This window comes from Neofelis nebulosa, chromosome 7, assembly GCF_028018385.1.
Source record: "Neofelis nebulosa isolate mNeoNeb1 chromosome 7, mNeoNeb1.pri, whole genome shotgun sequence".
Classification (NCBI taxonomy): Eukaryota; Metazoa; Chordata; class Mammalia; order Carnivora; family Felidae; genus Neofelis; species Neofelis nebulosa.
Window position 1 is genome coordinate 144,928,990 of NC_080788.1, and position 26,343 is coordinate 144,955,332.

The window sequence follows — 26,343 nt, forward strand, 5'->3', positions numbered from 1 at the left end:
TGATCTCACGGTTCGTGGGTTTGAGCCCCATGTTGGGCTCTGTGCTGACCGCTCGGAGCCTGGAGCCTGCTTCGGATTCTGTGTCCCTCTCTCGCTCTGCCCCTCCCCGATTCGTGCTCTGTCTCTCTCTCTGTCAAGAATAAATAAACATTAAAAAAAAAAAAATAGTGATGGGACCGAGCTGGTGTCGGGACAGTCTGCCCTGAGTGGCCAAGATGGCCTCTGTGGTCCTGCGGTTAGTTCATTGTTGGCTTCATTCAGGCCCAAATCTCCGTTCTCTGGTCACCTGCTTCACAGCCTGTTTCTAGGCCCTTTGCAGGATCCCGTTTCAAACTTGTGTTGCTTGACACTGAACTTGTTTTCTGTTGAGTGTTTTTTTGAATTGTTGGTGTCTCATCCACCTCTGAAATTAGTACTCCCTGGTTCTAAGGGAGTCCTTGTTGCTTAATATAAAATGTTATATCCTGATTTTCACTGAACTCCTCCTTAAGTTACTGATTTTTTTCCCCCAAAGCTACATGTTTCAGAAGTGACTAATCTTATGACCTAAACTATGTTTATTTCTCACTTTAGTGTGTTTGCTTTGGAAAAGATATTTGAAAGCAATGTTCATTTTTGTGCTTTTCATAACCTGTTGTGTCAGAAGTCGCTATCAACTTATTTTAACTTGTTGTTGTTAACTCTTTTAAAGTTGAGAATTTACCAATGTGTGGTCAGCCCGAAGCTGTGAGGTTCCTTCCCCATCACTCATGATGAGTGCCCTGACCTTTTCCTGTTCAGACTAAAGAAAATGGGAGTGTCGTTTTTTCTCTCCTTACTTTCAAGCCTCATTTACTTTGGAAGGCCTCCCAAAATGCCAAAATCTCAAAGAAACAACCTAACATTTTCCCTAACACCTTCGTAATTTTGTCATTCACTTTATAATCCTCCTGGAACTTTGTTTTTTTATAGTGCAGGAGAGGGATATAACTTTATTTTCTTATAAAATGATAGAAAAATCATTTGCCTGTACATCATGTGTTGAATATTCCCTTTTCTCCATTGATTTTTAAATGCTTCTTTATTGCATATCAAATTTATTTTATCTTTAAATTAAATTCGGGGTGCCTGGGTGGCTCGGTCAGTTAAGCACCTGACCTTGGCTCAGGTCATGATCTTGCGGTTCATGACTTCGAGCCCCGCATCGGGCTCTCTGTTGTCAGTGCAGAGCCTGCTTCGGGTCCTCTGTCTCCCTCTGTCTCTGCCCCTCCCCTGCTTGTACGCACGCACATGCTCTCTCTCGCTCACTCACTCGATAATGAATAAACATTTTTAAATTATTTTTAAAAATAATAAATTAAATCCATTTGTTAATACATATTAAATTTATAAGCACATCAATTTGTTACATATTAAATCACATGGTTGGAAGGTTTTTCCATTTTTTTTTTTTTTAATGTTTGTTTATTTTGAGAGAGAGTGGGAGCATGGGAGGGACAGAGAGAGAAGGAGAGAGATCCCAAGCAGGCCCCACGCTGTCAGCACAGAGCCCGACCCGGGGCTCATTCTCAAGAACCATTCTCAAGAACCTGAGCTGAGATCAAGAGTCAGACACAAATTACTGAGCCCCCCCCCTCGCCAGGCACCCCAGGTTTTTCCATTTTTAAGGAGGGAGGAGGAAGAATGCAGAACATGAGGCTTAGGTCAGCCTGGTTTGGGTCAGATGCCTGGCTCTGAACCGGGTCCCCTCCGCTGTTCAAATGAGGCTCCCTTGTGTTTACAGTGCACGTTACCTGGACGCCTGGGGGACCCCGTTGGCTAAGCTCAGGTTATGATCCCATGGTTCATGGTGGGATCGAGTCCCTCGTTGGGCTCCACGCTGTTAGTGCAGAGCCTGCTTGGGATTCTCTCTCCCTTTCCTTCTGCCCCTTCCCTATTCCTGCTTGCGCTCGCTCTCTCTTTCACCCTCTCTTTCTCAAAATAAATAAGGAAACGTTAAAAAATAAAAAGAAGTGCACATTACCACAACTGCTCAGGACGCTTAAAGCCCCGGAACTTTTGTTTAGATTAAATTATCGTTACTTCTCTCCCTGTTGATAATTGTGTCCTGACTGAGTTCTCTTCCCGCTCTCTTCACTTTGTCCCCCACCCCAAAAGTCAGGTCGGTCTTTGGAGTGTTGGACAGTCGACCCCCTAAAGTACTTACAGATACTTACTGAGCATCCATTATGGGCCAGGAACTTTTTTAGGTGAGGAAATAGACCGGTGAACAGTATTTCTGCCTTCTCAAAGCCTCCCTCTTCGTGGGACAGGCAGAAGGAAGACAGCATGTAGCAAGGATGGTGGTTGATGGTGGTTTCTTGCCCCCTCAGAAGTGGAGACCGAGTGCCAAACTCACGCGGTCAACAGAAGGCCTCCACCCCCAGCAGTGCCTAGACCCAGCAGAGCAGGTGGAAGAAATGTGGGTCCCTTCCCGGTTCCACCGGATGCCGCGTGCTTTGCTGACCCCTGAAGCAGCACTTAGCCAGCCCCCTTGAGTATTGCCTGGTGTGTGTGTGCTCACAGTACTTTTAAAGATGTGAATTTCCACTTACTTTGAAGAATCCAAAGCTCTGTAGATGCTATACTTCTTATGCTACTGCTTTTTTTTTAATGCTCATTTATTTATTTTGAGAGAGCGCACTTGAGCAGGGGAGGGGCAGAGGGAGAAGGAGAGGGAGAGAGAGAATCTCAAGCAGACTGCATGTTCAGCATGGAGCCCAGCGTAGGGCTTAATGCCACGACCCTGAACCCCTGACCTGAGCTGATACGAAGAGTCGGGTGCTCAACCAACTGAGCCACGCAGGCGGCCCCTTATGCTACTTCTTTTAAATGCGGTGCCTGTTAGGGACGCCCGGGGGGCTCAGTCGGTTGGGCGTCCAACTTCAGCTCAGGTCATGATCTCACAGTGTGAGTTCAAGCCCCACATTGGGCTCCTCGAAGACAGTGTAGAGGCTGCTTTAGATTCTCTCCCCCTCTCTCCCTCTGTCTGCCCCTCCCCCACTCACATGCACGCACTCTTTCTCTCTCTCAAAATAGATGAATAAACTTTAAAAATATGTATTTGCCCGTTAGATTGGACTGCTATATAGTTTCTGAACAGATGCATTGAGAAGTCATTCATATACGTGCAGTTCACTCATTTAAAATATACAATCCTGGGGCGCCTGGGTGGCGCAGTCGGTTGGGCGTCCGACTTCGGCCAGGTCACGATCTCACGGTCCGTGAGTTCGAGCCCCGCGTCGGGCTCTGGGCTGATGGCTCGGAGCCTGGAGCCTGTTTCCGATTCTGTGTCTCCCTCTCTCTCTGCCCCTCCCCCGTTCATGCTCTGTCTCTCTCTGTCCCAAAAACTAAATGGAAAACGTTGAAAAAAAAAATTAAAAAAAAATAAATAAATAAAATATACAATCCTGGGGCGCCAGGATGGCGCAGTCGGTTAAGCGCCCGACTTTAGCTCAGGTCATGATCTCACTGCTCCCGAGTTTGAGCCCCGCGTCGGACTTTGTGCTTGACAGCTCGGAGCCTGGATGGAGCCTGCTTCAGATTCTGTCCCTGTCACTCTGCCCCTCCCCTGCTCTCTCTCTCTCAAATATAAAAGAAAATATAAAAATAAATACATACATACATACTTAATAAAATATACAATCCATGGTTTTTAATATATTCACAGTACTGTGCAGCCTTTGTCACATCTAATTGTTTATAACATTTTCATCCCTCTAAAAATAAACCCCAAGCCCATTAATAGTCACTGCCAGTCCTCCCTGACCTATCACCCCAACCTCCGGCAGCCCTTTATTGCCTTTCTGTCTCTCGAGAGTTGCCTACCCTGGGCTTTTCCTGCCAACGGGGATTATATGATGCGTGGCCTTCCTTCACTGGCATAATGGCTTCGAGGTTCATCCGTGTGGTAGCCTGCATCACTTATTATTTGTGTTGCCAAATAATATTTCATGCTATGGACACGTACCACATTTTTATTTATCCATTCATCCGTGGATGGGCATTTGGGTTGTTTCTGCTACTTGGCGGTTACGAGCGACGCTGCCGTGAACACTCCCGTATGAGCTGCGGTGTGCGTGTGTGTGCTCATTTCCCTGGAGTATTCACCTGGGAGCGGAGCTGCTGGGTCCCGTGTTAACTGGGTGTTTAACATTTGGAAGACCCGCCAGACTGTCTTCCAAAGCGTCTGCCCCCGGATGCACCCCCACCAGCAGGGCACGAGGGCTCCGGCCCCCCCGTGTTGTCCACACTTGCTACTGTCTGTCTGTTGGATGCTAGCCATCGGGGTGGGGGTGTGGTGGGATCTCGCTGTGGCTTCGATTTGCATTTCCCCAGTGAGCATCTTTTCATGTGTGCTGTCTGCTTTTAGACATCATGGACTTCAGTCCTAGCGTGAAACAGAGTGTTACGGGCCATCCAGCCCGTTTGTTTTCAGATTGAAAAAACTCCTGAGCATGAGGGTGAAAGGGAACCGGGCCCACAGGGGGGCTCCTGGCATCTAGAGTCTCAGACCTAAAGCTCATTTTCTCTTCATTTCAGTCTTATTTTAAATCTAACCAGCCATCTGTTTGTTTGTTCTTTCGATTAAATTCTCTCGTTAATCTGTTTTTCAGGCATTGGCATTTTGTTCTTATAGTCGGTACACTGATAGAAAAACCACCGTTTTCACAGACACCCATTTTTACTTTAAATGACTCAGAGACAAACTGGTGATTCGAATGAACATTAGCAAGCATTTCTCAAAAAATAAACAGAATGAGAATGTCGCTTAAAGGAAAATAAGTGAGAGTGTTTGTTGTCAATGCAAAGTTTGAGCTTTGGGGCAAAAGTTTGAATTTTGAAAAATTTGTATCCGCTCAGTGCGAGCATCAGCCACCCGGGGCCCCGGGCTCTCCTGCTTAGATCAGCGACGCTGTGAACAGATGGGATTTTTAGTACATGTGGCGAAACGAGTCCCCACTGGAAGATCTACATGACCCGCTGAACCAGTATTTTCCCCATGACCGATAAATGATGTTCCGTAATCGTTGGTGGGCCAGAGAGCCATTCAACGTGCAAGAGACGCCCTTGGGTTTTAATGTAGAGACCACCTCACCGCTAAGAGAAACTACCATTTGTCAATTGGGTGTAGCTTCAAAGAAGTCCACGGTTCTCTGAAAAGGACCTATTAATTATTCCTCCCTTTTCCAGCTGCACCACGTAAGAGACATTTACTTCCTGTATTTCAACCAAACCAACATTCAGAGCATAGAAGCAGACATGAGAACCCAGCCGTTTTCTATTAAGCCGGACAGTAAAGAGAGTAGCAAAAATGTAAAAAAATGCCACTCTTCTCGCTGCATTTGTGTTTGTTTTGCAAAATACAGTTTGACCCCCGAACAACACAGGTTTGAACTGGGAAGGTCCAGTTATACCCAGATTTTTTTTTTAATATAAATACAGTACAGTACCATAAGTGTATTTTCTCTTCCTTACGATTTTTTTTAGCATTTTCTTTTCTCTAGCTCACTGTATTGTAAGAATATATATGATACGTATAAAACACGAGGGTCACCTGTATTTTCTGTAACATGAGATTTAATGAAATAACTAACATTGTTACAGAAAATTATTTAAATATTCAAATAGCATTTGTATTGACACGGTGGGCTTATTTTTTTTCCTTTTTTTAAGTTTATTTATTTTGAGAGAAACAGAGACAGCTTGAGTGAGGGAGGGGCAAAGAGGGAGGGAGATAGAGAATCGCACGCAGGTTCCATACTGTCAGCATGGAGCCCGATGAAGGGTTTGAACCCACGAACCATGAGATCATGACCTGAGCCGAAACCAAGAGGCAGACGCTTAACCAACTGAGCCATCCACACACCCCTGGGCTTAGTATTTTTTAATGGATTCATGTTTTTTTTTAATTTTTCTGGTTTAATTTCTAACGCAGTTGACATCAGAAATGACTCATAAGCCAAAGCTCTTTGGGGTCCTCGGTAACGTTTAGGAATTTAAGGGGGTCTGAAAACCAGAGGGTGAGAACCACTCTTCCAGAAGCACACTGCTCCAAGGCAGCAGCAGCAGCACCACCTGGGTGCTTGTTAGAGATGTCGCTTCTGGGCCACCTGAGTGGCTCTGACTTCGGCTCAGGTCATGATCTCATGGTTCATGAGTTTGAGGCCCACGTGGGGCTCTGTGCTGTCAGCACAGAGACCACTTCAAATCCTCTTTCTCTCTCTCTCTCTCTCTCTCTCTCTCCCCCCCCACCCCTCCCCCACTTGTTCTCTGTCTCAAATTTTTTTAAAAAATTTTTGACGTTCATTTTTTGAGAGACAGAGCACAAGCAGGGGAGGGACAGAGAGAGAGGGAGACGTAGAATCCAAAGCAGGCTCCAGGCTCTGAGCTGTCAGCACAGAGCCCGACGTGGGGCTAGAACTCAGACTGCAAGATCGTGACCTGAGCCGAAGTCGGACGCTTAACTGACGGAGCCACCCAGGCGTCCCAAAATAAATAAACTTAAAACAACAGTAAGAAACTTTGTATACGTGGGGTGATGGTGATGCTCTTCTTACCAGGACATTGGCTAGGTTTCCAGGGAAAATGAGCCCATCATGTCATTGTCCTCTCTACTGCTTGTAAATGACCAGCTAGTGCTTTACAAGTCATTTCTTTGATGCTTAGGGTTCAAGTCAGCATTTTCCATTAAGGGCAAAGCAATTCTTCTTGGGTCCCTATGAGGGGTTTACTGCCCACAGACCCAGGGTGATTGTCCTGTACTCACATGAGAGTTGACGTTCTTCTCTGTTTTCACATCTGACGCTTACAGTGTGTTCTGGAAAGTACTACGTGTTGTGAGGGTGAAGATGCTTTGGAAATGGGAGAGGAATGCACGTTTTGGTTAAAGAAGATAGTATATTAAGCAGGAAAGCTTCAAATAGTCTATAGATTTCTTTCAAGTGAGGATTTAAATCATGCATTCCCCTTTCGGCTTCGTTGTTTTTGTTTAGCCGGTCACAGGAGCATGGGTTAGGGAAGCAAACATCAGCAGGGAACTTTAAACATATTAAAACGTGTGGTGCTTTCTGAAATCCAGAGAGGGACTTTTGTACTTTCAGTGTCAGTAATATCAAGATCTGCTTTGAGACTCGTTCTTATTATTTTTGGAGAATCCTCCTCCTTGGCTTAATGTTTTCAAACCATCAAAGAAATGCACGTTTGTTTTCTAATCGAAATACGTACCAGTTAAGAATTCCTCTTACTCCACACCTCCCCAGTTCTACCCATACCCATACCCATTTCTAGCCAACCGGTGTATATTTATAATTTCTTCAGAAGGCTTCTGAGAACTCTGGGGGATGACAAATGTGTTTATTATCCTGATTGCATGATGGTTTCCCAGATGTATGCATATGATAAACATGTCAGATTATAGGGGCACCTGGGTGGTTCAGTCAGTTAAGTGTCCAACTTCACCTCAGGTCTTGATCTCACGGTTCGTGGGTTCAAGCCCCGCATCAGGCTCTTGGCTGTCAGCGTAGAGCTCGCTTCAGATTCTCTGCTCCCCCCCACCCCACCCCCAAAAATAAAAACATTTTTTAAAATATCGGATTGTACACTTTAAACACATACCATTAATTGTATCTCAATTATACCTCAGTAAAGCTGGGCGTTTTTAAAGCTCCTAAGTGGAAGAGTATTTCTTTTGATCTAGGGGCACAGTGGAGAAACTCCTGAGATGCTAAGGACGTTGTGAACCGAGGTTTAGGAACTTACAGGCAAGAAGTATCCTTTCATAGCATGTTTTAAAATTAATTCTTAATTTACATACAGCAAAGTTCAGTCTTTTTAGTGAACAGACACATACATATAACCATGTAATCACCACCACGGTCAAAATCGAGAGCAGTTTCATTACCCTCCCAAAAAATTATTTTGCTACTCCTTTGTATAGTCAAGACTTCTCCTCCCCTGTTGTCCCTAGCCACCACTGATCAGTCCGCAGCTCTCCCCTATCGTCTTTTCCAGAATGTCACGTAGGTGGGCTCATACGGTCTGTAGCCTTTTGAATCCAGCTTCCTTCATTCTGCATAATGTGTTCGAGGTCCACCCCAGCGGTTTGTTCCCGTGAGCTGCTCAGTGGTATCTCACTACAGAGACGTACCACAGTTTATCCATTCCCCAGTTGAGGGGCATGTGGGGCAATAGAAATGCTGTAATATTCATGTGCAAGTTTTGGACGTAGGTTTTCACTTAACTCGGGTAAACAGGCAGGACTCCTGGGTCATGTCACATGTTTAACTTCCTAAATCACTTTCCGTGCCAGCAGGGTGTAAGGATTGAGGTTGCTCTGAGTCCTTGTCAACACTGGGGTCCTCAGTCCTTGTACCTCATTTTGGCTTTTTTTTTTTTTTTTAAATTTTCAAGTAATCCCTCCACCCCACGTGGGGCTTGAACCCACAATGCTGAGATCAAGAGTCACCTGTTTTACTGACTGAGCCAGCCAGGTGCCCCTCTCATTTTGGCTTTGATTTGCATTTACCTAGTGACGAATGATGCTGAACATTTTTTCCTGGGCTTGTTCATCATTTGTAGATCTTCCTTGGTGAAGTGTCTATTCAGATCATTTGCCCATGTTTTAATATGGTTGTTTGTTTTCTTATTATTGAGCTGGAGGCTTCTTTACATATTCTACATACAAACCTTTGCCAGTCTACCTCCTTTCAGTCTATGGCTTATGTTTTTATTTTAACCCAGTGTCTTTTACAGAGTTTTAATTTAGATGAAGTCTGACTTATGATTTGTTTCTTTTAGTATCATATCTGAGAAGTCTCTGCCTAACCCAAGCTCACAAAGATATTTCTCTTAAAATGTTTATGGTTTTATAGGGTTTTTTTTAATGTTTGTTTACTTGGGGAGGGGAGGGGTAGAGAGAGGGAGAGAGAGAATCCCAAGCAGGCTCCGGGCTGTCAGCGTGTGAGATCATGACCTGAGCCGAAATCAAGAGTCGGATGCTTAACCGACCGAGCCACCCAGGCACCCCTGTGGTTTCATAGCTGTATATTTTATATTTAGGTCTGTGATTCATTTTGGCTGAGGTTCATTTTGTAGCATATGGCTGTCCAACTATTCCACTTACTGAAAGGACTAACCATTCTTTGAAATGGTTAATTTCTTTTGCACCCTTGTCATAAGTCAGCTGACCATATTTGTGAGTCTGTTTCTGGACTCTGTTCTGTTCCATTGATTAGGGATCTTCTCGTCAATACCACACTGTCTTCATTACTGTCTTGTCACTTCCTAGTAAATTTTGACATCAGGTAGTGTGAATGCTTCGATCCTGTTTTTCTTTCTCAAAGCTGTTTGCCTATCTAGTTATTTTACTTTTCCATATAAATTTTAGAATCAGTTTGGTTTTATCTACAAACTATCCTTCAGGGGTTTCGATTGGAATCGCACTACTCTGTAGATTCGGGGAGAGCTGATACCTTACCCATAGTCCGTGAACACAGTATGTCTCCATTTTGGCATTGTTTTGTGGCTTTCAGCATACAGATCCTACATGTGTTTTTTTAGGCTCATAAATATTTCATCTTTTGGTGCTGTTGTAATCAGGGCTGTTTATTTTCTGATTGCTTATTGTCTTTTTCTTACAGTTCTGTCAAGTTTTATATCGTGTCATTCAGTGCATAGATATTAGCATTACTTATTAGTTGACTCCTTTATCATTATGGAATGATCCTCTTTATCCCTGGTCATCTTAATTGCTCCGAAAACCACTTTGATGTTAATATAGCCACTTCTGCTCTCTCTCTTGACTCATGTGAACCTGGAATGTCTTTTTCCTTACTTTTACTTGTGACCAATTTGTGTTTTTATATTTAAAGCAGGCTTGTTGCTGACAGTAAGGAGTTGAGGGTTACTTTATTCAGTCAGAGGTCTGCGCCTTTTGATTGATGAGGGTATGCAAGCGACTTGCTTTCAGTGTATTGATGTTGTTGGGTTTCAGTCTCCTGCGGAATGTGCACATTCCTGGGGTAACACCTGGACCCTACCATGAGAGCAGGCTTGAGCTAACCTCCCAAATGAGGAAATGCACAGGTTTTCTCTTAAGATTGCCACTAGGATTTTTATCATTCACCTAACCTTATTTGAGTTCATCAAAAATCCAGTTAGAATTATGTTTAAGATTGCATTCAGTGTGCAGGTTGCCTTGTGGAGAAGTTATCTTTGTAGTAGGACGTCACCCCTCACCAGGGAAGGGAAGATTCCTTCATTTGTTTGAATATTCTTCTGTGCCCTTTATTAGGGTTTATGCTCTCTCCACTGGGGCCTTGTGACTGGGCAGTGAGTTCCTAGTGACCAAGGGGTCACTTCTGGGACTGTGTTCCTGGGCTCCTCTTGTTAATTACATTCCCTAATTATGTCACTGTTAGTGGAGAAGGTGTTCATGTTAGTTTCCCATTTGTGTTTTTGGTTTTTGTATCATACCCAGCTGCAGTGGTCTATTCTGTTGCCTGTTGGCTTTTTTCAGATTTGATGTAACATTTCCAAACACAATGTTCCATTTCTGAAAAACGCTGGGGCGCCTGGGTGGCTCAGTCGGTTGGGCGGCTGACTTCGGCTCAGGTCATGATCTCTTGGTTTGTGAGTTCGAGCCCCGCATCGGGCTCCGTGCTGACAGCTTGGAGCCTGGAGCCTGCTTCGAATTCTGTGACTCCTCTCTCTCTCTGCCCCTTCCCCATTTGCGCTCTGTCTCTGTCTTTCAAAAATGAATAAATGTTAAAAAAAAAAAAAAAGTGCTGACAGCTGCCTGGGTGGCTCAGTCAGTTGAACATCCAAGTTTGGCTCAGGTCATGATCTCACGGTTTATGGGTTCGAGCCCCACGTCGGGCTCCATGCTGACAGCTCGGAGCCTGGAGCCTCTTCAGATTCTGTGTCTCCCTCTCTGCCCTTCCCCTGTTTGTTCTCCCACCCTCCCTCCCTCCCTTCCTCCCTCTCTCTCTCTCTCTCTCTCTCTCTCTCTATCTTTCTCTCTCTCTCTCAGGAAATAAAATAAACATTGGGGAAAAAACTTCCCGCTTTTCCCCTCACCCTGCCAGCCCCAGAATGCATCTGTTTCTGTTGTGGGAGGAAGAGCATCTAGACAAATGGAGATTTGGCCTTTGGTGGACTCAACCTTTATAAATCCCGTTCACGTGAATAGAACAATAAACAACATAGTGGAACAGCCTTTGTGGTCGAGAAGGAAGGACTGAATAATCAACCTTTCTTTCCTCATTGTCTCTGAAATCAGACTCTCGGTGCTGTTCGTAGGAGTGTCCCTTCCTGTTGTCAGCCTTAGTATGTTCTGCTGTACCTCAGTTACGTCAGGGCGTGAACATTCTATTAGTTCACCCATTGGTCGTGAGTACTACAGATCCAGAAAGGCGTCAGGATGCTGCGGAATCTCAGCAGTTTCCCATAAGGTTACTTCCCAAGCCAGTTCGGTTTGCATCTAATTCCATAAATGCAGCCCTCTGGAGGGGAGCACCCACAGGGGTGATTTTAAACACCGAAAGCGGCAGTGTCGAGAGAGCAGGTGCTTCCTCGTATTACAGGGTCAGTCCCACCCCGCCCGGTGTGCGCCCACGTGCGCGGAAACCGCACATGCGCGTTACTGTCCCATTTCACACGGGCCCGGTGCCGAGAGAAGATTCACTCACTTTCAACACGTGAGAAAACCGAGGCGTGGGCAGGTGTTTCCACGTGCAGGGCCTGCTTCTGAGTCAGAAGGCCGCCTTGCCAGCCTGTCTGCGTAGTCTGATCCTGGCTGGGTCCGCACCTCGGGGCGCACACGCACTCGGTGCGTGAGAATGCATCTGGTCCACATCTTCCCGTGGGTTTTTGTGGCACGAGGACGATGAAGACCGCCTCGCGTGGTGCTCAGACCGAACCCCATCCAGACACGCAGACGTTAGCACACGGCGCTCCGCTCCCTTGACCCTGAAGCTTTTGTGCAAAGAAGTTTTGAAACCCACGAATAATGTGAGGTGGCCTGCCGCTTGCCTTCTGCTCGCCTTCTGCTCTTTTCCAGATGTTCGTTTTAGTACATTTAGCCTTTTCTAGAGACGAGCATTGAATTAATGGAGCGTCACGTGGTAGGAAAGGTGAGTAGAAGTTACGGCGTGAGATTTTTTTTGTCTCGCGAAAGAAAGAACTTACGCCAATTAGAGTTGGCCGCTAATAAAACTTCCCGGATTGGGGATGCTTGTCCTTCAGGGATACTGAAATGAGGACTTCTGCGTTAAAAGCAAGTTGATGCAGCAGCCCCGCAGACTCCTGACTCCACGTCTGGGATTTGGTGACACGGTGCACCTGGCTTCACCCGGGAACGCAGTCCTTAGCTTCACTTCCGGTAGAACAGAGCCAGTTGACTAAGAATCGTAACTAGCCAGGTGTGTCCGTCGGAGGTCGATCAGAGAAACTACCAGTAGGATAGAGAACCTGAGAGACGGATTTCCAGGACCTCCCTCGGGCAGGAGCTGATGCTGCCCCCCAGGGGGTTTCTTCTTCCCCAGGAAAACCCAGAGCTCTGCTCCTCAGACTTGCCGGCCGAGTGGATGAGGCCCCCCGTGTCCTCGAGGGTGATCTGTGCTCAGTCTGAGACTGTAGATGTTGGCCGCAGATACCTTCCCAGTGACGCCCAGATTAGTGTTCGATGATGGGGGGAGTGGGGGGGCTCCCACTCCGGCTGTGGTCCGTCAGGCCCTGCTCTCCTGGCCCTGGTTAGTCTCTCTGGGGGCTGGCCGCTGAGGAACGTGAGGGGGGCCTGGCTGGGCCCGAGCGGCTCCCCTGTACCCGCATGGCAGTCCCGTCCCGCGTGGGACTCAGGCTTCTCTGGCCAGTCTCCAAGGGAGGCAGGCACATCGCGTGTCCCCCGACTTCTTGGCCGCCCGGGGACACCACGTGGGCTCTGCCCTCCTGTGCTCAGCCCGCGGCTCTCCCCCACCTGGCCCTCTTCAAGCGTCCCCAGTCTCTGGGTGACTGTGGGAGCCCCCAGCCATTTGGCTTTGAGGGAGAGCGTAGAAAACCCAGCTCATGAATGCCGCACTCTCTTACGGGCCCCAGATCCCAACTGACTCTACTCTCCACGCTTCCCTAGCCCGGGAAGGAAGGGGCAAAAGGCTGGGGATCCCAGGGCCGGTCTGCTGTCCTCTGCAAGCCCCAGGGGAGCGGGACCCACCAGGGTGTGGCCTTCCCTTGGTGTGGGAGTCCCTCGAGTCTGCCTGCTCGCTTCTGTGGGCTTCGGGGTCAGCATGCTGGAGGAGTCCCTCACTGCCCCATCCCCTGGGGGCCGGTGACAGGGGACATGCCCCGTCCACCTGGCAGCACCTGTCACAGCCTCTGTTCCTTAGTCCCCTGTTGTTTGGGAGGTCTCTTCAGGACCCTGTCCCCAGGTTCCCAGGTTTCCTTTCTACTTACATTTTAGGAGTATTTTCTCTTTTTTTACTAAGGGGTTTTTTTTACTTGTTTCCGGATTTCCAACCATTTTTTTGTTCCTTCCACTCCTGCACCGTCTCAGCCCCATTGCTCTGACTCTCTGCACCTACTTTGTCGTCTCGGACAACAGAGACAACAAACGTTTCATGCTCGGGGCTTTTGTAGCTGATGGCTTGAAGAGGGGGTGTTTTCCTTCACGAAACATGATGATAAGGCTCAGAGTTCAGGCCCAGTACAGTAAAGACGGGAGGAAGCACAGCGGATGACCTGGGGTTTTAGCTCCGTCTCTCTGAGACTGGATGCCTGGACGGCAAGCTTGCCCTGGACTGTCCACAAGGACGTCCTGCACGCCGTCATGGAGCTGGGTCTTAACCTTGTGTGGCCGGTGTTTGGATTTTGTGCTTTGAGGGGTGGGGAGGGGCAGAGGTCTTGCTCTGCTCGTCTGAGAGAGCCAGTCGCCGGAGCCCGGTTCTGTAACCAGCATATGGCGGGTTCAGAGATTCCGTAAGGTAACTAATCGTATCTAAATTACTATAAAGAAAGAGTGGGTTATAAATCGATGATACAGAAAAACCAAACATTTTATATCACCGATTTGTCCGTGTACGTTGTGCTTAATTTAGAGATTAACCATGTGGGCATTAAAGTGTACCTGTGCTCCAGAGAATTCTAGACTTCATGTAGAAACGTCTGTCGTAAAACACTGACTTTTATGAAGCTGGAAATAAACGGAGCGGGGGTGGGAGTCCGTGGTAAAGGACAATATAAAGAAAAACAGGCAGCGAGTTGCATGAGGGGTTCATTCAAACTCCAGAGAAATCTCTTCTCAAGTCATTTCTTGGTGAGTCCACACAGAGTAAGATCATGACCGTGTAGCCCTGGGCCCTCTGCTGGCTGTCCTCTGTGGATCGCAGGGGCCCCCTGGGGCAGGCTCACACGAGGGCCTGGCACTCCATTGCCGGTCGTTCAGTCCCCGTCGTTCAGTCTCCGCTGTTCCCTTCATAATCTCACCCTTCCTTCCCAGCACGATGCCTGCCTCCTCGCTTTGCACCCACGGTGGAGACCTTGACCTCCCCACTGCCCACCGGCACCGGTTGGTGGTAGCTGTCCATGAGTTTGGCGGCTCAGAGTGAGGCAGGAGTCTCGGTGTGGCCACCTGTCCACGGCCACGTTTCCTGCTGCAGTTTTGACCCAAAATCTTGTTGGGGATCCACACTGCTTCTCGATCTTGAGAATAAGGACGAGCCCAACCACCACCGGAAGCAGCAATTGTTAGAATTAAATATTTTTCGGGGCGCCTGGGTGGCGCAGTCGGTTAAGCGTCCGACTTCAGCCAGGTCACGATCTCGCGGTCCGTGAGTTCGAGCCCCGCGTCGGGCTCTGGGCTGATGGCTCGGAGCCTGGAGCCTGTTTCCGCTTCTGTGTCTCCCTCTCTCTCTGCCCCTCCCCCGTTCATGCTCTGTCTCTCTCTGTCCCAAAAATAAATAAAAAACGTTGAAAAAAAAAATTAAAAAAAAAAAAAAAAGAATTAAATATTTTTCTGTAAATGTTTTTTTAATGTTTTCTGTAAATGTTCTTTCAACTGTTATCTGTAAATATTTTTAATGCCCTGGTTATAATTCTAGAATATGTGGATTTCAGTTTGCAGTTAACATGTTTCGAACGTTACCACCTTCCTCCAATCCTACGGGAGCAGAATTTGACCCCGAGGAGGACGAGCCAACGTTAGAGGCGGCCTGGCCTCATCTACAGGTACTGAACTCTGGGAGCGCCCCTGAAACCAGGGCAGGAGTTGAATGTGTGTGTCTGTGAGGTTTTCCTCTAAAGCAAGTGCACTGGCCCTAAGGCTTCACCCCAGCTGGTGGCCCTGTGATTTGTAAACCTGTGCATACAAGGAAGGCATTTCAGCAGAAGTGAGAACATCGAATGGCGTTTTTGTTTGTTTGAACACTTTACCCCAACTACAAAGATACGGAGTTGTCTGTATGTCTGCAGTGGAAATGACTGCTTGGTTGATAGCCATGGAATTGAAGCCCTTTGCAGATACTTCCTGTTTACGGTGCCTAGATTCAGCGCACCCCAGAGCTCACCCGCTGACTGACACCTTTTTCTAACACATTTGTAAGGCAAAAAGTTGGTCGTTGATGAGGCTGGACGCCTGAGAAGGCACGGAGCCCAGCACGAGCAGAGTGTGTGCAGTCCGTGTGCCAGGTCAGGGTCTGGGTCGTCCGCAGGAAGGGAGACGGAAAGGTGGAAGCTGGGAACGAGCTAGATGGGGAACAGATCACAAAGGGGGGCTGTCTCGGTGGCAGAACATCCCGCCAAGGCAGGTGGGGTTGCAGTGTAACCACAACAGCAGGCAACCCTCTGATGCAGGGGACGGACCTCCCAGCCGTGGGTGACTGCGTCTGGGACCCGCTCGCCAAGCCGTCCCAGCTTCCAGTCCATCCGGCTCTGCCCAGGACACGTGTAGGTGGCAGGATGTAGATCCCACCGGCTGTGGCTGCTACGCACTGTGGTCTCTGACCAGCGTCGGTTAAGCATTGGTGACATCGGCCATGGGTACCATTTTGCTTAAATGCCGCTTAAGGGTATAGTCTGTGGTTCTTAGCTAAATAAAATAATTACTATCGTCAGTTATAACTTGATTAAACCATGTAATTTGGCATTAATTCTGTAGATAATGTGGCTTTATTTTTTAAGGCTAATATTTTCAGGCAGATATTCAACTCATGGGTGTCTTTGATCTCCATCTCATAAAATACCATGTTATTTGATTCATTGTTGTTTTTTTTTCCTTCTAGCTTGTTTATGAATTTTTCTTAAGATTTTTAGAGTCTCCAGATTTCCAACCTAATATAGCGAAGAAATATATTGATCAGAAATTTGTATTGCAGGTAGGTACAAATTAGCTGAAACTACAAAAGCTGTAATCTCCCGAGCGGGAATCCTGAGCCACTAAGTGTCTTTTTCTTCTTGAAGCTTTTAGAGCTCTTTGACAGTGAAGATCCTCGAGAGAGAGACTTTCTTAAAACTACCCTTCACAGAATCTATGGAAAATTCTTAGGCTTAAGAGCTTACATCAGAAAACAGATAAATAATATATTTTATAGGTAAGTCGACGTGTGGGTAACAGCTCTCTTTTTGCATGATGATGCTCTCATCCACACCTAATGCTCCCCTCACCCCATCCTTCCGTTTGGCAGGTGACTGGGGAGTGGGGGCGGCCTCCCTTGCCCCCCCCACCCCTCCTTCTCTGCCTGCTCCCCTCCCTCACCCACCCCCAGCACCTCCCCACTCGGCCTTCCTGTGTTTCTGTTTCCACTTACCTGGGTGCGGGTCCGTCCAGAACCTGTCCAGAGCCAACGGTCCGTCCTTCTGCCTGTGTGTTACTCCACCCTCCCCGTGCATCTCGGAGAAGCAGGAGTGAGGAGTAAAGCAGGGATCCTTAGAAACTCATAAGATGGAGAATTGTACCAGAGGCCTGGGGACCCGCGTGTACCCGGGGCAGGAGGGGCACTGCTGGCCACGGCAGGTGCAGGTGGGCCCGGCCGTCCCTAGGCCTGCATGACCACAGAGGCTGCCCTGCCTGGGTTTACCTGGGGGAGGGCACACTCCCGCGGCTCTTGAAAGAATGTTCCATGACATTGCAAGTCCCACCCCCACCCTGGCCCCCGCCTCTTGTTCGTTCTTACCGTCTGAACACCCCTCCACCTGCCTGCCGACATCCCCGTGTTTCTGCTGCTGCCTGAGTCACACGGGCCACTGGTGATTGGGCATGAGCCCCGGGCGAGGCCCGTGTGCGTCTCCAGGCCGCCCTTCCATCCTCCTCATTTGTGTCTCTGCTCACCTCCGGCTCCTTCCACACTGGCGCCTCGGCGGCCTTTGTTGACCCTCCTGGAACATTCTTTCCACCTACCCTTCTCCACAGCCTCCCAAGGCCTCCGGACACAGCCCCTCACCAGGACGCACCGCAGCCCCTGGCTTGGCCGACAGGCCTCCCCACAGGCAGGGGGTGTGTGGGCCGAACACCGCACGCTTTCAGGGCCAGCTTCACGCCCGGCCCGTGGTGGCATCAGATGAATGTTGATGGATGAGAGAGTTAATGTGGTTTCTTACCCATCCCTGGAAAGCTTACTGAATGAGTGGTGTATTCTAAGACTTTGGGCGTCCCTGACTCCAGGACGGGTCCCAGTGGTGACAAATCCTAGCGGTGACAGGCTCCGTGGGCAGGCCCCTCTGTGAGGTAAGAAAGCAGGCAGGTTTCACACAGTCTGGCCACAGTGCCAGAGTGAAGGTGACGTACAGGCCCTTGCCCGGAGCGCCACAGAGGACGGCGGGTCCCTTCTTAGACACCCTGACCCAGCAAGGGAGAAGGAGAGGGGCCCTGAGACACATGGAGACACTGGATGTGGGAAGTGAGAACCCACCGTGGAGAACAGCAGCCTCTGGGGATTCCAGGGCCCGTCCCTGTCCCGTGCCCAGCCCGGCCCTGGTGTGCCCCCACCCCACCCTCCCGTGGTCACCGGGGTCTGCGGCTGTCTCTTCACACTTGATACGACAGTCCGGTGTCAGAGCTCCTGGTGTGCGTGGTCTTCCTTTGAGCTTCTTCCAAGGTCCCTACATCCCAGGACCGGCACCGACTGCGGTCGGAGAATGCCATTGCGATTCCTAAATGTCACGTTCCCAGCTCACGTTTCTTGGCATCATGCTTCCTCTTGAACAGGATCATTGTGTGGCTGATGTACTTATCTATCAAGATGTTACGTACATTGTTTAAACAACGACGAACAGGGACAGTTTAAATTCTGATCTTTTAGGCCTAAAATTAAAGGTCCACCTAAAGTGAGGTTTTTTCTTTAAAACATAGGTTTTGTTCAGATAGCAGAATCACAAATCAACACTTGTGTTAAAAGGTCTCATACCACGGGGCACCTGGGGGGCTCGGTCGGTTGGGCGTCCGACTTCGGCTCGGGTCACAGTCTCACGGTTTGTGGGTTCAGGCCCCACGTCGCGGTCTGTGCTGACAGCTCGGAGCCTGGAGTGTGCTTCAGATTCTGCGTCTCCTTCTCCCTCTGCCCCTCCCCCACTTGTGCTCTGTCTCTCTCTCTATCTCTGTCAAAAATAAATAAATGTAAAAAAAAAAAATTTTTTTAAAAAGGTCTCATACCTTAAAGAACCTCAATATAATAAATAAAATATTTAAATAGATTACTATTCCAAAGTTATTGCACATAATTCAATTCTGAGTGCTCTGTGCTAGAGTGTGGCACCTTTGTGTTTCAGCTGTCTTCTCTGTAACTATCATATTTTTTTTTAATTTATTTATTACTTCTCACAGTTCTGTAATCGGAACTGGGCCCCGTGGGCAGGTCTGGTGCTGCACACGGCCTGCGGTGGGCTGGCCGGTCCGGGTGGCTCGGGGCAGGGCTGCAGCCGGCCTCCAGGAAGGAAGAAGCCTCTGCGAGGCTCGGCCAGGAAGTGAAGCACATTCACCCTGCCTTCTGTGTCGATCTGACCAACTCACAGGACGACAGATGCACAGAGAGGGGGACAGGTCCCACCTGTTCGTGTGCGGCTCAGAGCACGTCCTGCAGGGGGAAAGGTCCGTTTCGGAGACGGTCTCTGATAAGCAGGTTCTGGCTCAGCTTCTAGAGAGTCCTGATTCCTTTTTAGTTGGACAAGTGAGAAACGCTGGCCTGTTCCGCGTGCATCTTTATGGCTTTCTTCCCATCTGCAACTTCCTCTCTTTCCTGTCTGGAAGAATAAGAAGGAGAATTGTACTAATTTTCTCGTTTTTATACCTCCTTCAGTTCAGGTTAAAATAATTAGCAACAAAGGCTTTATCAGTAAGAATATAGTAATGTTGACTCAGGAGAACAAAACGGATTGTAGCTGAAGGCCATCCTTGTTCATGCGTGTCGGCCAGTGTGGCTGGATCCCGCGCGACTCTGAGGGTTCGGCCCCTCTTCCCAAGGCCCAGAGCTCAGCTCCGGGGTCTCTGGGCACCTGGTGCAGCCCACTGCTCCCCCAGCCCCCAGCTCGCCGACGAGGGCGCTCAGGTGTCGTGGCTGCACTTCCTACAAAGCTACGACGTGGCACCTGTAAACCCAGAAAACAAGCAAAACAAGGGAGCATCCGGTCGAGTTCTGTAAATTAAAGTGCTTGTCCGTGGACATGCACCACGGAGGGCAGGACTCCCTGGGGACATCCTCCAGTCTCTAGGCAGGTAGGGGGAGGGAGGGGACATGAGGGACGTGTCCAGCAGCGGCTCGAACGCGTCACCTGCAATATGACCGCAGTGCCCGTTTCCTGCCACCCAGGTCGCCCCGGGCCGTCTGGGTAACTCCCCACCTCACCTCGGTGCTGTGGCCACACTCGTGTCCGTGGCACCATGGTTCTCTGCTCAGGTGCCGCCGCCAGCCTGCGTGAGGCGCTCACCCCCACCGCCACGTGAACCCCTTGCCCACCTGCGGCCCACCCAGCTCCAGTTCCCAGACCCCCGCGCTCGCCCTGCCTTCCCTTCCATGCCGTTTAACCTCCCGCAGGGCCCCGGTCAGGCCCCACAGCCTTGAAGAATCCTGGTCGTTCGAAAACGTAGAAATCTTCCACCCCCTGGAAATCTCTCACGTCTTGTGGGTATCTGACCTGTTCTTTACTTTGACAGCCCCGTTCCGCTTGTTTCCAACAAGGACGAGATTTCAGAGTCAGGTTTCTGTAATCATCACAAACTCTTAGGCTTGGAGCTGCCTCTAAACTTGATTGTCGAGTGAGAGGCAGAAACCTTTGTCAGACACCACTCCTACCACACAGGCGCACGGCGAGGCGTGGGCAGGAGTGAGCTCCTGGCTTCTGGGGAAATCCTCTGGCGGTGGGGACACGTTGCCCTCCTTAGTGTCCCCAGCCTTTTACCGCACGTGTTCCAGGCATGGGACAGATGCTCTAGCACCAGGGACATGGTGACAAAAAGTCCTCGCCTGTCCTCAGGCTGATGTGGGCACAGCAGGAGAGGCTTCTCAGAGGACGCAGATCAGCTGCCCACATCAGGGTTCCAGAAGGTGGTGCTTGGAGCAGCGTGGGGGCCGAGCAGGGTGTCTGTGAGGACATAGGTGAGACGGCCCAGTGGGAAGGAAGGAGCTTCTGCCCTTGCACAGACTGGCCTAACTCTCAGAGGCTTTAAAATTGAGCAAGGCGTCAAGTCAGGCTGGCACGAAGCAAAGAAATCAGGCTAAGGGACGGAGAGGGATGTACGCATGGTCAGGAGGACAGCAGTGGCTCATTGTCACACACGGGTGGCTGGAAGGCGAGTGCTCACAGCACAGACCTTTTGACCTTTTTCTGTGATTGAAAACTCCCAAAATAAAATGTTGGGGGCGGAAATTGAGCAGTCGCGTCGGGAAGGGTGAGCCGCCCCCAGGACACTTTTCCAGGAGGCGTGCCTGGCACCAGGCATCTGTGTGACACTCCCCCCAAGTGCATCATTTCCTCGTTCGGAGGATTGTGGTCTTTCCAGCTATTGCCTCGGTGTCTCATTCTAAATGGCAAACTGCTTTTTCTAGGTTTATTTATGAAACAGAGCATCACAACGGCATAGCAGAATTACTGGAAATCCTGGGGAGGTGAGTGCTGTGCTCCTGGCAGTGACGTGGAATTTATTCCAGAATGATCCAGTTCACGGAGTCGAGCAGCCCTCTCCAGAGCGAGGCAATTGAAACCGTTTCCAAAGGAACCGAGACCTCGCTTGATGGAAGGGGTGGGTGAGGTCTTGGGTTAGAGCCCCCCAGACAAGAAGCCTTCTTGTGTACACGGCTCCGTGCACAGATTCTGTTCCACATACCTCCTTGAAGATGGCTAAGAGGGTTTATGTTTTGACATTTAGAACGGATCATTTATTATATACCTTGGGGGTATTGAGTAAATGCTAATATTTCTAATTGCTTTCATTTTATAAATTTTTCATATGTACACTTGTAACATTAACGTTTCAAAAATTTCACCGTCTTCACCCAAGTAGAATTCTTGCTTGCTACCATTTTTTTTTTTCATCAGTGGCCTATAGATTTTATATCAGACCTCCAACCCACTGTTTCCCAAAGAGAGTGCCCTGGGGTTCCACAGCCAAATAAACTTGGAAGTGCTCTCCCGGCACCTTCCCTGGGGACTCAGCTGCATTAGCAGCTGAAGGTCCCGTGGGGAGGGGTCCTCTGCGCTTGTGTTTAATCTGATGATCCCCAAAGCCTTCGGAACACAAGAAACCTGTCTCAGGGAACACTGTCAGCTTCCAGTCGATCTGTGCTCCAGTGCACTGAGAAGACGGTGCTCCAGTCGCACTGAGAAGACGGTGCTCGCTATTTTAGATCTAACTTGAAAAAACCGTCAGTCCTCGTGGAGAATTCTGCGTTGACCTGCATCAGCACACTGGGCGGGTTTCTCTCGCTCAGGAGAGCGTAGCGAGCGGTCCAGGGGCCCTTCCTAGTTGTACGACCTCCCTTAACCACTCTCAGCTGCCGTTTCCTTAGCAAGGTGGGGGATGATCCCCTCACAGGGCTGTCGCGAGGATGGCGTGCTGTGTGAGGTGTCCAGCGCGGCCGGGCACGGCGTGCACACAGGCCTCCACGCTCCCGGCAGCTGGGATCGCTGATGTTATCCCCCTGGAAGAGCTGTTTGGTCTTATGGGCCTCCCCCATGTGAAGGAGCAGGTCGTCGCTAATGCCCTCTTCAGACAGACCCTGCCTCCTGGATGGCACGGAACAATCTAGAACTCGCTTGACTGCTCTGTGGCCCTACCACGTGTCTGTGCTTCCCTAATAATAAAACCAGATAAATAGTAAATAACGAAGCCTGCTTGCCCAACTGGGCACCAGTAGATAAGCTACTTGACACCAGAGACCAAAACTTCAGTTTATTTTTTTTAAGTTTATTTATTTTTGAGACAGAGACAGAGCATGAACAGGGGAGGGTCAGAGAGAGAGGGAGACACAGAATCTGAAACAGGCTCCAGGCTCTGAGCCGTCAGCACAGAGCCCGACGCGGGGCTTGAACTCACGAACCGCGAGATCGTGACCTGAGCTGAAGTCGGACGCTTAACCGACTGAGCCACCCAGGCACCCCCAAAACTTCAGTTTAAAGACTAGGAACAAGACCCCCTTTCTCTGCAGGAGGGAGCAGCTTTCTGGCTGATTCTTAACCAGCTCCCATTCTGCACACACAGACTCACTTCTGTCAGCATTAGGGTAATGAACCCGAATTTCTCGGGGGAAGCGTGACTTCCTAAAGGTGGGTGAAGGCCAAGGGAAGGTGCCAGCGGTGGAGCTGGAGTCCCACCTGAGCTGCCCGGCCTCCAGGCCTGTCGAAAGAAGCCAGTGTCGCCCCCAGGGACTCCTGTTCTGGGTAACGCCCCGCAAACCAGAATTTTAGAATTATCTTCTAGTTACTAACGAAGATAAAAATGACTATGCTTCTTGGAAGGTATTTCATTTTCTTTTTAATTTCTGCTAATGTCCGCCTCTTTTGTGAAACCTACATTTCGCTTACTGATAGTTGTGCTGAAAGTCAAGGCTTTTTTTTTAACCTGGAATTTGTGAGTATTCAGACTTGGAATACATTCTGTTTTCGCAGCATAATTAATGGATTTGCCTTACCACTAAAAGAAGAGCACAAGATTTTCTTATTGAAGGTGTTGCTACCTTTGCACAAAGTGAAATCTCTGAGCGTCTACCATCCACAGGTAAGGGGTGCTCGGCAGCATTATGTCGGTGGGGGCGTGCACTAGCGGGGTGTCTCCACGTGAGCGGCAGTGAGCTCGGACACAGAACCCCAGCCGTTCCCTGGGGGTGCGCTCACGTCGCCTTGCAGGTGTCGTTTCTGGTGATAATTGAAAGGATACAGGGGGGCGCCTGGGTGGCTCAGTCGGTTGAGCGTCCGACTGCAGCTCAGGTCACGATCTCGCAGTTCATGCGTTCGAGTCCCGCATCGGGCTCGGTGCCGACAGCTCGGAGCCCGGAGCCTGCTTCAGGTTCTGTGTCTCAGTCTCTCTGTCCGTCCCCAGCTCATGCTCTCTCTCTCTCTCTCGCTCTCTCTCTCTCTCTCTCTCTCTGTCTCAAAAACAAACATTAAAAAATAAATCAATCAAATTTGGCTCCTTCAAGGAAAAATCTCTCTGCAGCCAGTGAACTGGCCTGCGAAAATGTGAGTTTTTTAACTAAGCTGTGGGCTTTTTACAGTTTGCAGACGTCTACTTACAGTTTCACTGAAAATTCGGTCAGTAAGTGTTGATACCCGGTTAGCTGGCTGCACTTTGCCAGAAGAGGAGGTTTTTCCTTCGCTTTTGCCCCTGTGAATCCTGTGTAGACAAGTGCTGAGGGTTGGGGACAGGCCACGTGCCTGTTCACCAGCAGCTCTGAGTGGCTCTGGCAGCCAGTGGGCACCTCTGTCCCTCACGTTGGGAGCGGCTTGGGATGAATCACAGAAAGCCTGTTCTTGACTTGATTCTAATGACGTCGGCTTCCTGGGAAGTATTTTACTTTGGGGCATTTTTTTTCTTCTCTTTGCTGTTAACTGATGATAGTATCTTTATATCCAACCAGATCGTGGTCCTGTTGATTGTTTTTTTTAATTAAGTTTATTTATTTTTGAGAGAGAGCAAGGGACAGTGAAGGAGGGGCAGAGAGAAAGAGAGAGGGAGAATCCCCAGCAGGCCCCACACTGTCAGTGCAGAGCCGGACACGGGGCTCGAACTCACGAACCGTGAGATCATGACGGGAGCCTAAACCAAGAATCAGACACTCAGCCCACTGAGCCTCCTGGGCGCCCCCTGTTAACTGTTCTATAGAAGAGGGATTAATAGTTCAGAGGTTGAAGATGGAAGCGGATTTTAATTTGGTTTTTCCCAGCTCTTAGGTCACTTGTTCATTACAGTCTCCAAAAAGACCACGAGAAAAATCCCCATCAACCCCGGGCTTACCTGTTGGTGTTAGTCCAGAAGGCTGTCTCCTGATTTGTTTAGCTTTCTGCTGCACCTGGTCCCCGACAGTCCCCGTCAGAGCCCCGGCAGGGCCTGTGGAGGGGAGCCCGTGCCCGCCCGGCGGGCGCCATCTGGAGGGACGGGGGCAGCACGTGGCAGCGGGAGACGCGGCATTGCCGGGTCACAGCACGGGGTTGACGCTTCCTCTCCTCCTTTCCAGCTGGCGTACTGCGTCGTGCAGTTCTTAGAGAAGGACAGCACCCTCACCGAACCGGTGAGTACCTTCCCCGGCCGGGCAGTGACGTCACGTGTGGGCGGTGGCGTCACGTGCGGGCTTCCCTGAGTGTAGGTACCGAGGTAGGTCCGCGGGCCACAGAGCCGTCCAGACCGCTTTTCACCTCAAGTCACACTGCCGACAGACGCACCGATTTCCTGCACGTGCCGTGTGCTCTCAGACTGTCGTCATTTTACTTACAAGTTCCGTTACTGCGGTGATTATTGTACGCGATCGGATTGCCGTCCTCTCTGTGCGGGGCTTGACTCCTTCGAACGCGACACGCTTGAGTGGTCGTGGTCGCTGGGTCGCGTGCCGGACTGTGTGAGCTCTTGGTCTAACCGCGCTCGTAACCGGCTTTGGTCGGACCACCCACAGTGAGTTCTCGAAACGCTTGTGCCAAAGGGCCTTACGGCCTGAGAAGTTCCTTCCGCCTTCGAGGGTAGCGACTCGTGTTCGCTGAGTCGACCGTGACAGGTTGCTGCCACTGAGCGCTCAGATCTCCCAATTTCTTGGCGTGTGATCTTTCTTAGAAATGAAAAGCGGTTGTGGCCCAGATTAACAAAGTTGAGTGTGTTGGGTGCCAGGCTAAGCATCTGAATGTGCTTTTTTTAACAGCTTTATCGAGATATAATTCACATGCCATACAATTCACCCACTTAAAGTGTACCATTCAGTGGCTTTTTGGTATATTATGCTATCGATTATTGTAATCGTGGTGAAGCATATACAACATGAAATTTGCCATTTTCAGTGCACGAGGGGCATTAATTACATCCCAGGGCCACACAGCTGTCACCACTGTTCCCAGAACTTTGTCATCACATTGCCCCAGACAGAAACTCTGTCCCCCCCCTCCCCTCCCCCCCGGACACCGACTCGCGCTTCCCCCCTGCCCGCCCCCTGGTGACCTCTCACCTGCCTCTGTCTCTACAAGTTTGCCTCCTCAGGGCACCTCAGATGGGTGGCATCGCGTAGGACGTCCTCAGGGCTCGTGCAGGCCGTGCCTGTGTCGGAACTCCATCCCCGGGTGTGGCCGTGCACTCTCCCTTTCTCCCTTGTGTGGTGTTCATCTGCTCCTCTGTCCGTGGACGCTGGGCTTGCTTCCATCCCTTGTGATAATGTGAGCCGTGTGGCTGTGAACGTGGCCGTGGGTTTCAGGGTCCCACTTTCTCCGTCGTCACTTGTCCCTTCTTTTATTCTAGCACCTAATGAGTGCATGGTGGTGTCTCTCGGTGGCTTTTTGACTTGCATTCCCCTCTTGACTGGAGACGTTGGGCATCTCTTCAAGCGCCTGTTGGCCACCCGTGGGTCTTGGACAAACGTCTTTAGATCCACCGCCCATTTTTTATTAACTGGTTGTTTTTTATCGTTGAGTAACAAAAGTAAGAAGTACTGAGTGCCAGTTTCAGTGTTTGAATATTCTTTTCAAAGTTACTGGTGGAATAAAAAAGGCAAATGTCATCATTCCGGCATCTTCTCTGTCCCCTTGGCCGTCTTTCACAGTGGTCCCATGAGGCTGTGTTTTATAGTGGAAATGCACGAGGAATCCTTAATGCTCTGTTTGCAAGTTACACGGGCTCCTGATCTCTGCTTTTTCTGAGCTTCTAAACTCCAAACG

General features: G+C 49.5%; 1 protein-coding gene across 4 annotated transcripts in view; it reads left to right on the forward strand.

Moving 5' to 3' along the window:
- The window catches only part of PPP2R5C (protein phosphatase 2 regulatory subunit B'gamma), a 130,835-nt gene that overhangs the window by 82,107 nt on the left and 22,385 nt on the right, over nucleotides 1–26,343 (forward strand). For all 4 annotated transcript variants that reach the window (XM_058740286.1, XM_058740288.1, XM_058740290.1 and 1 more), the window contains 6 exons: nucleotides 15,127–15,237; nucleotides 16,290–16,382; nucleotides 16,468–16,598; nucleotides 21,045–21,104; nucleotides 23,104–23,212; nucleotides 24,669–24,722. In XM_058740286.1, the coding sequence (XP_058596269.1) occupies nucleotides 15,127–15,237; nucleotides 16,290–16,382; nucleotides 16,468–16,598; nucleotides 21,045–21,104; nucleotides 23,104–23,212; nucleotides 24,669–24,722 (558 nt within the window). The remainder of the gene's footprint in view (nucleotides 1–15,126; nucleotides 15,238–16,289; nucleotides 16,383–16,467; nucleotides 16,599–21,044; nucleotides 21,105–23,103; nucleotides 23,213–24,668; nucleotides 24,723–26,343) is intronic.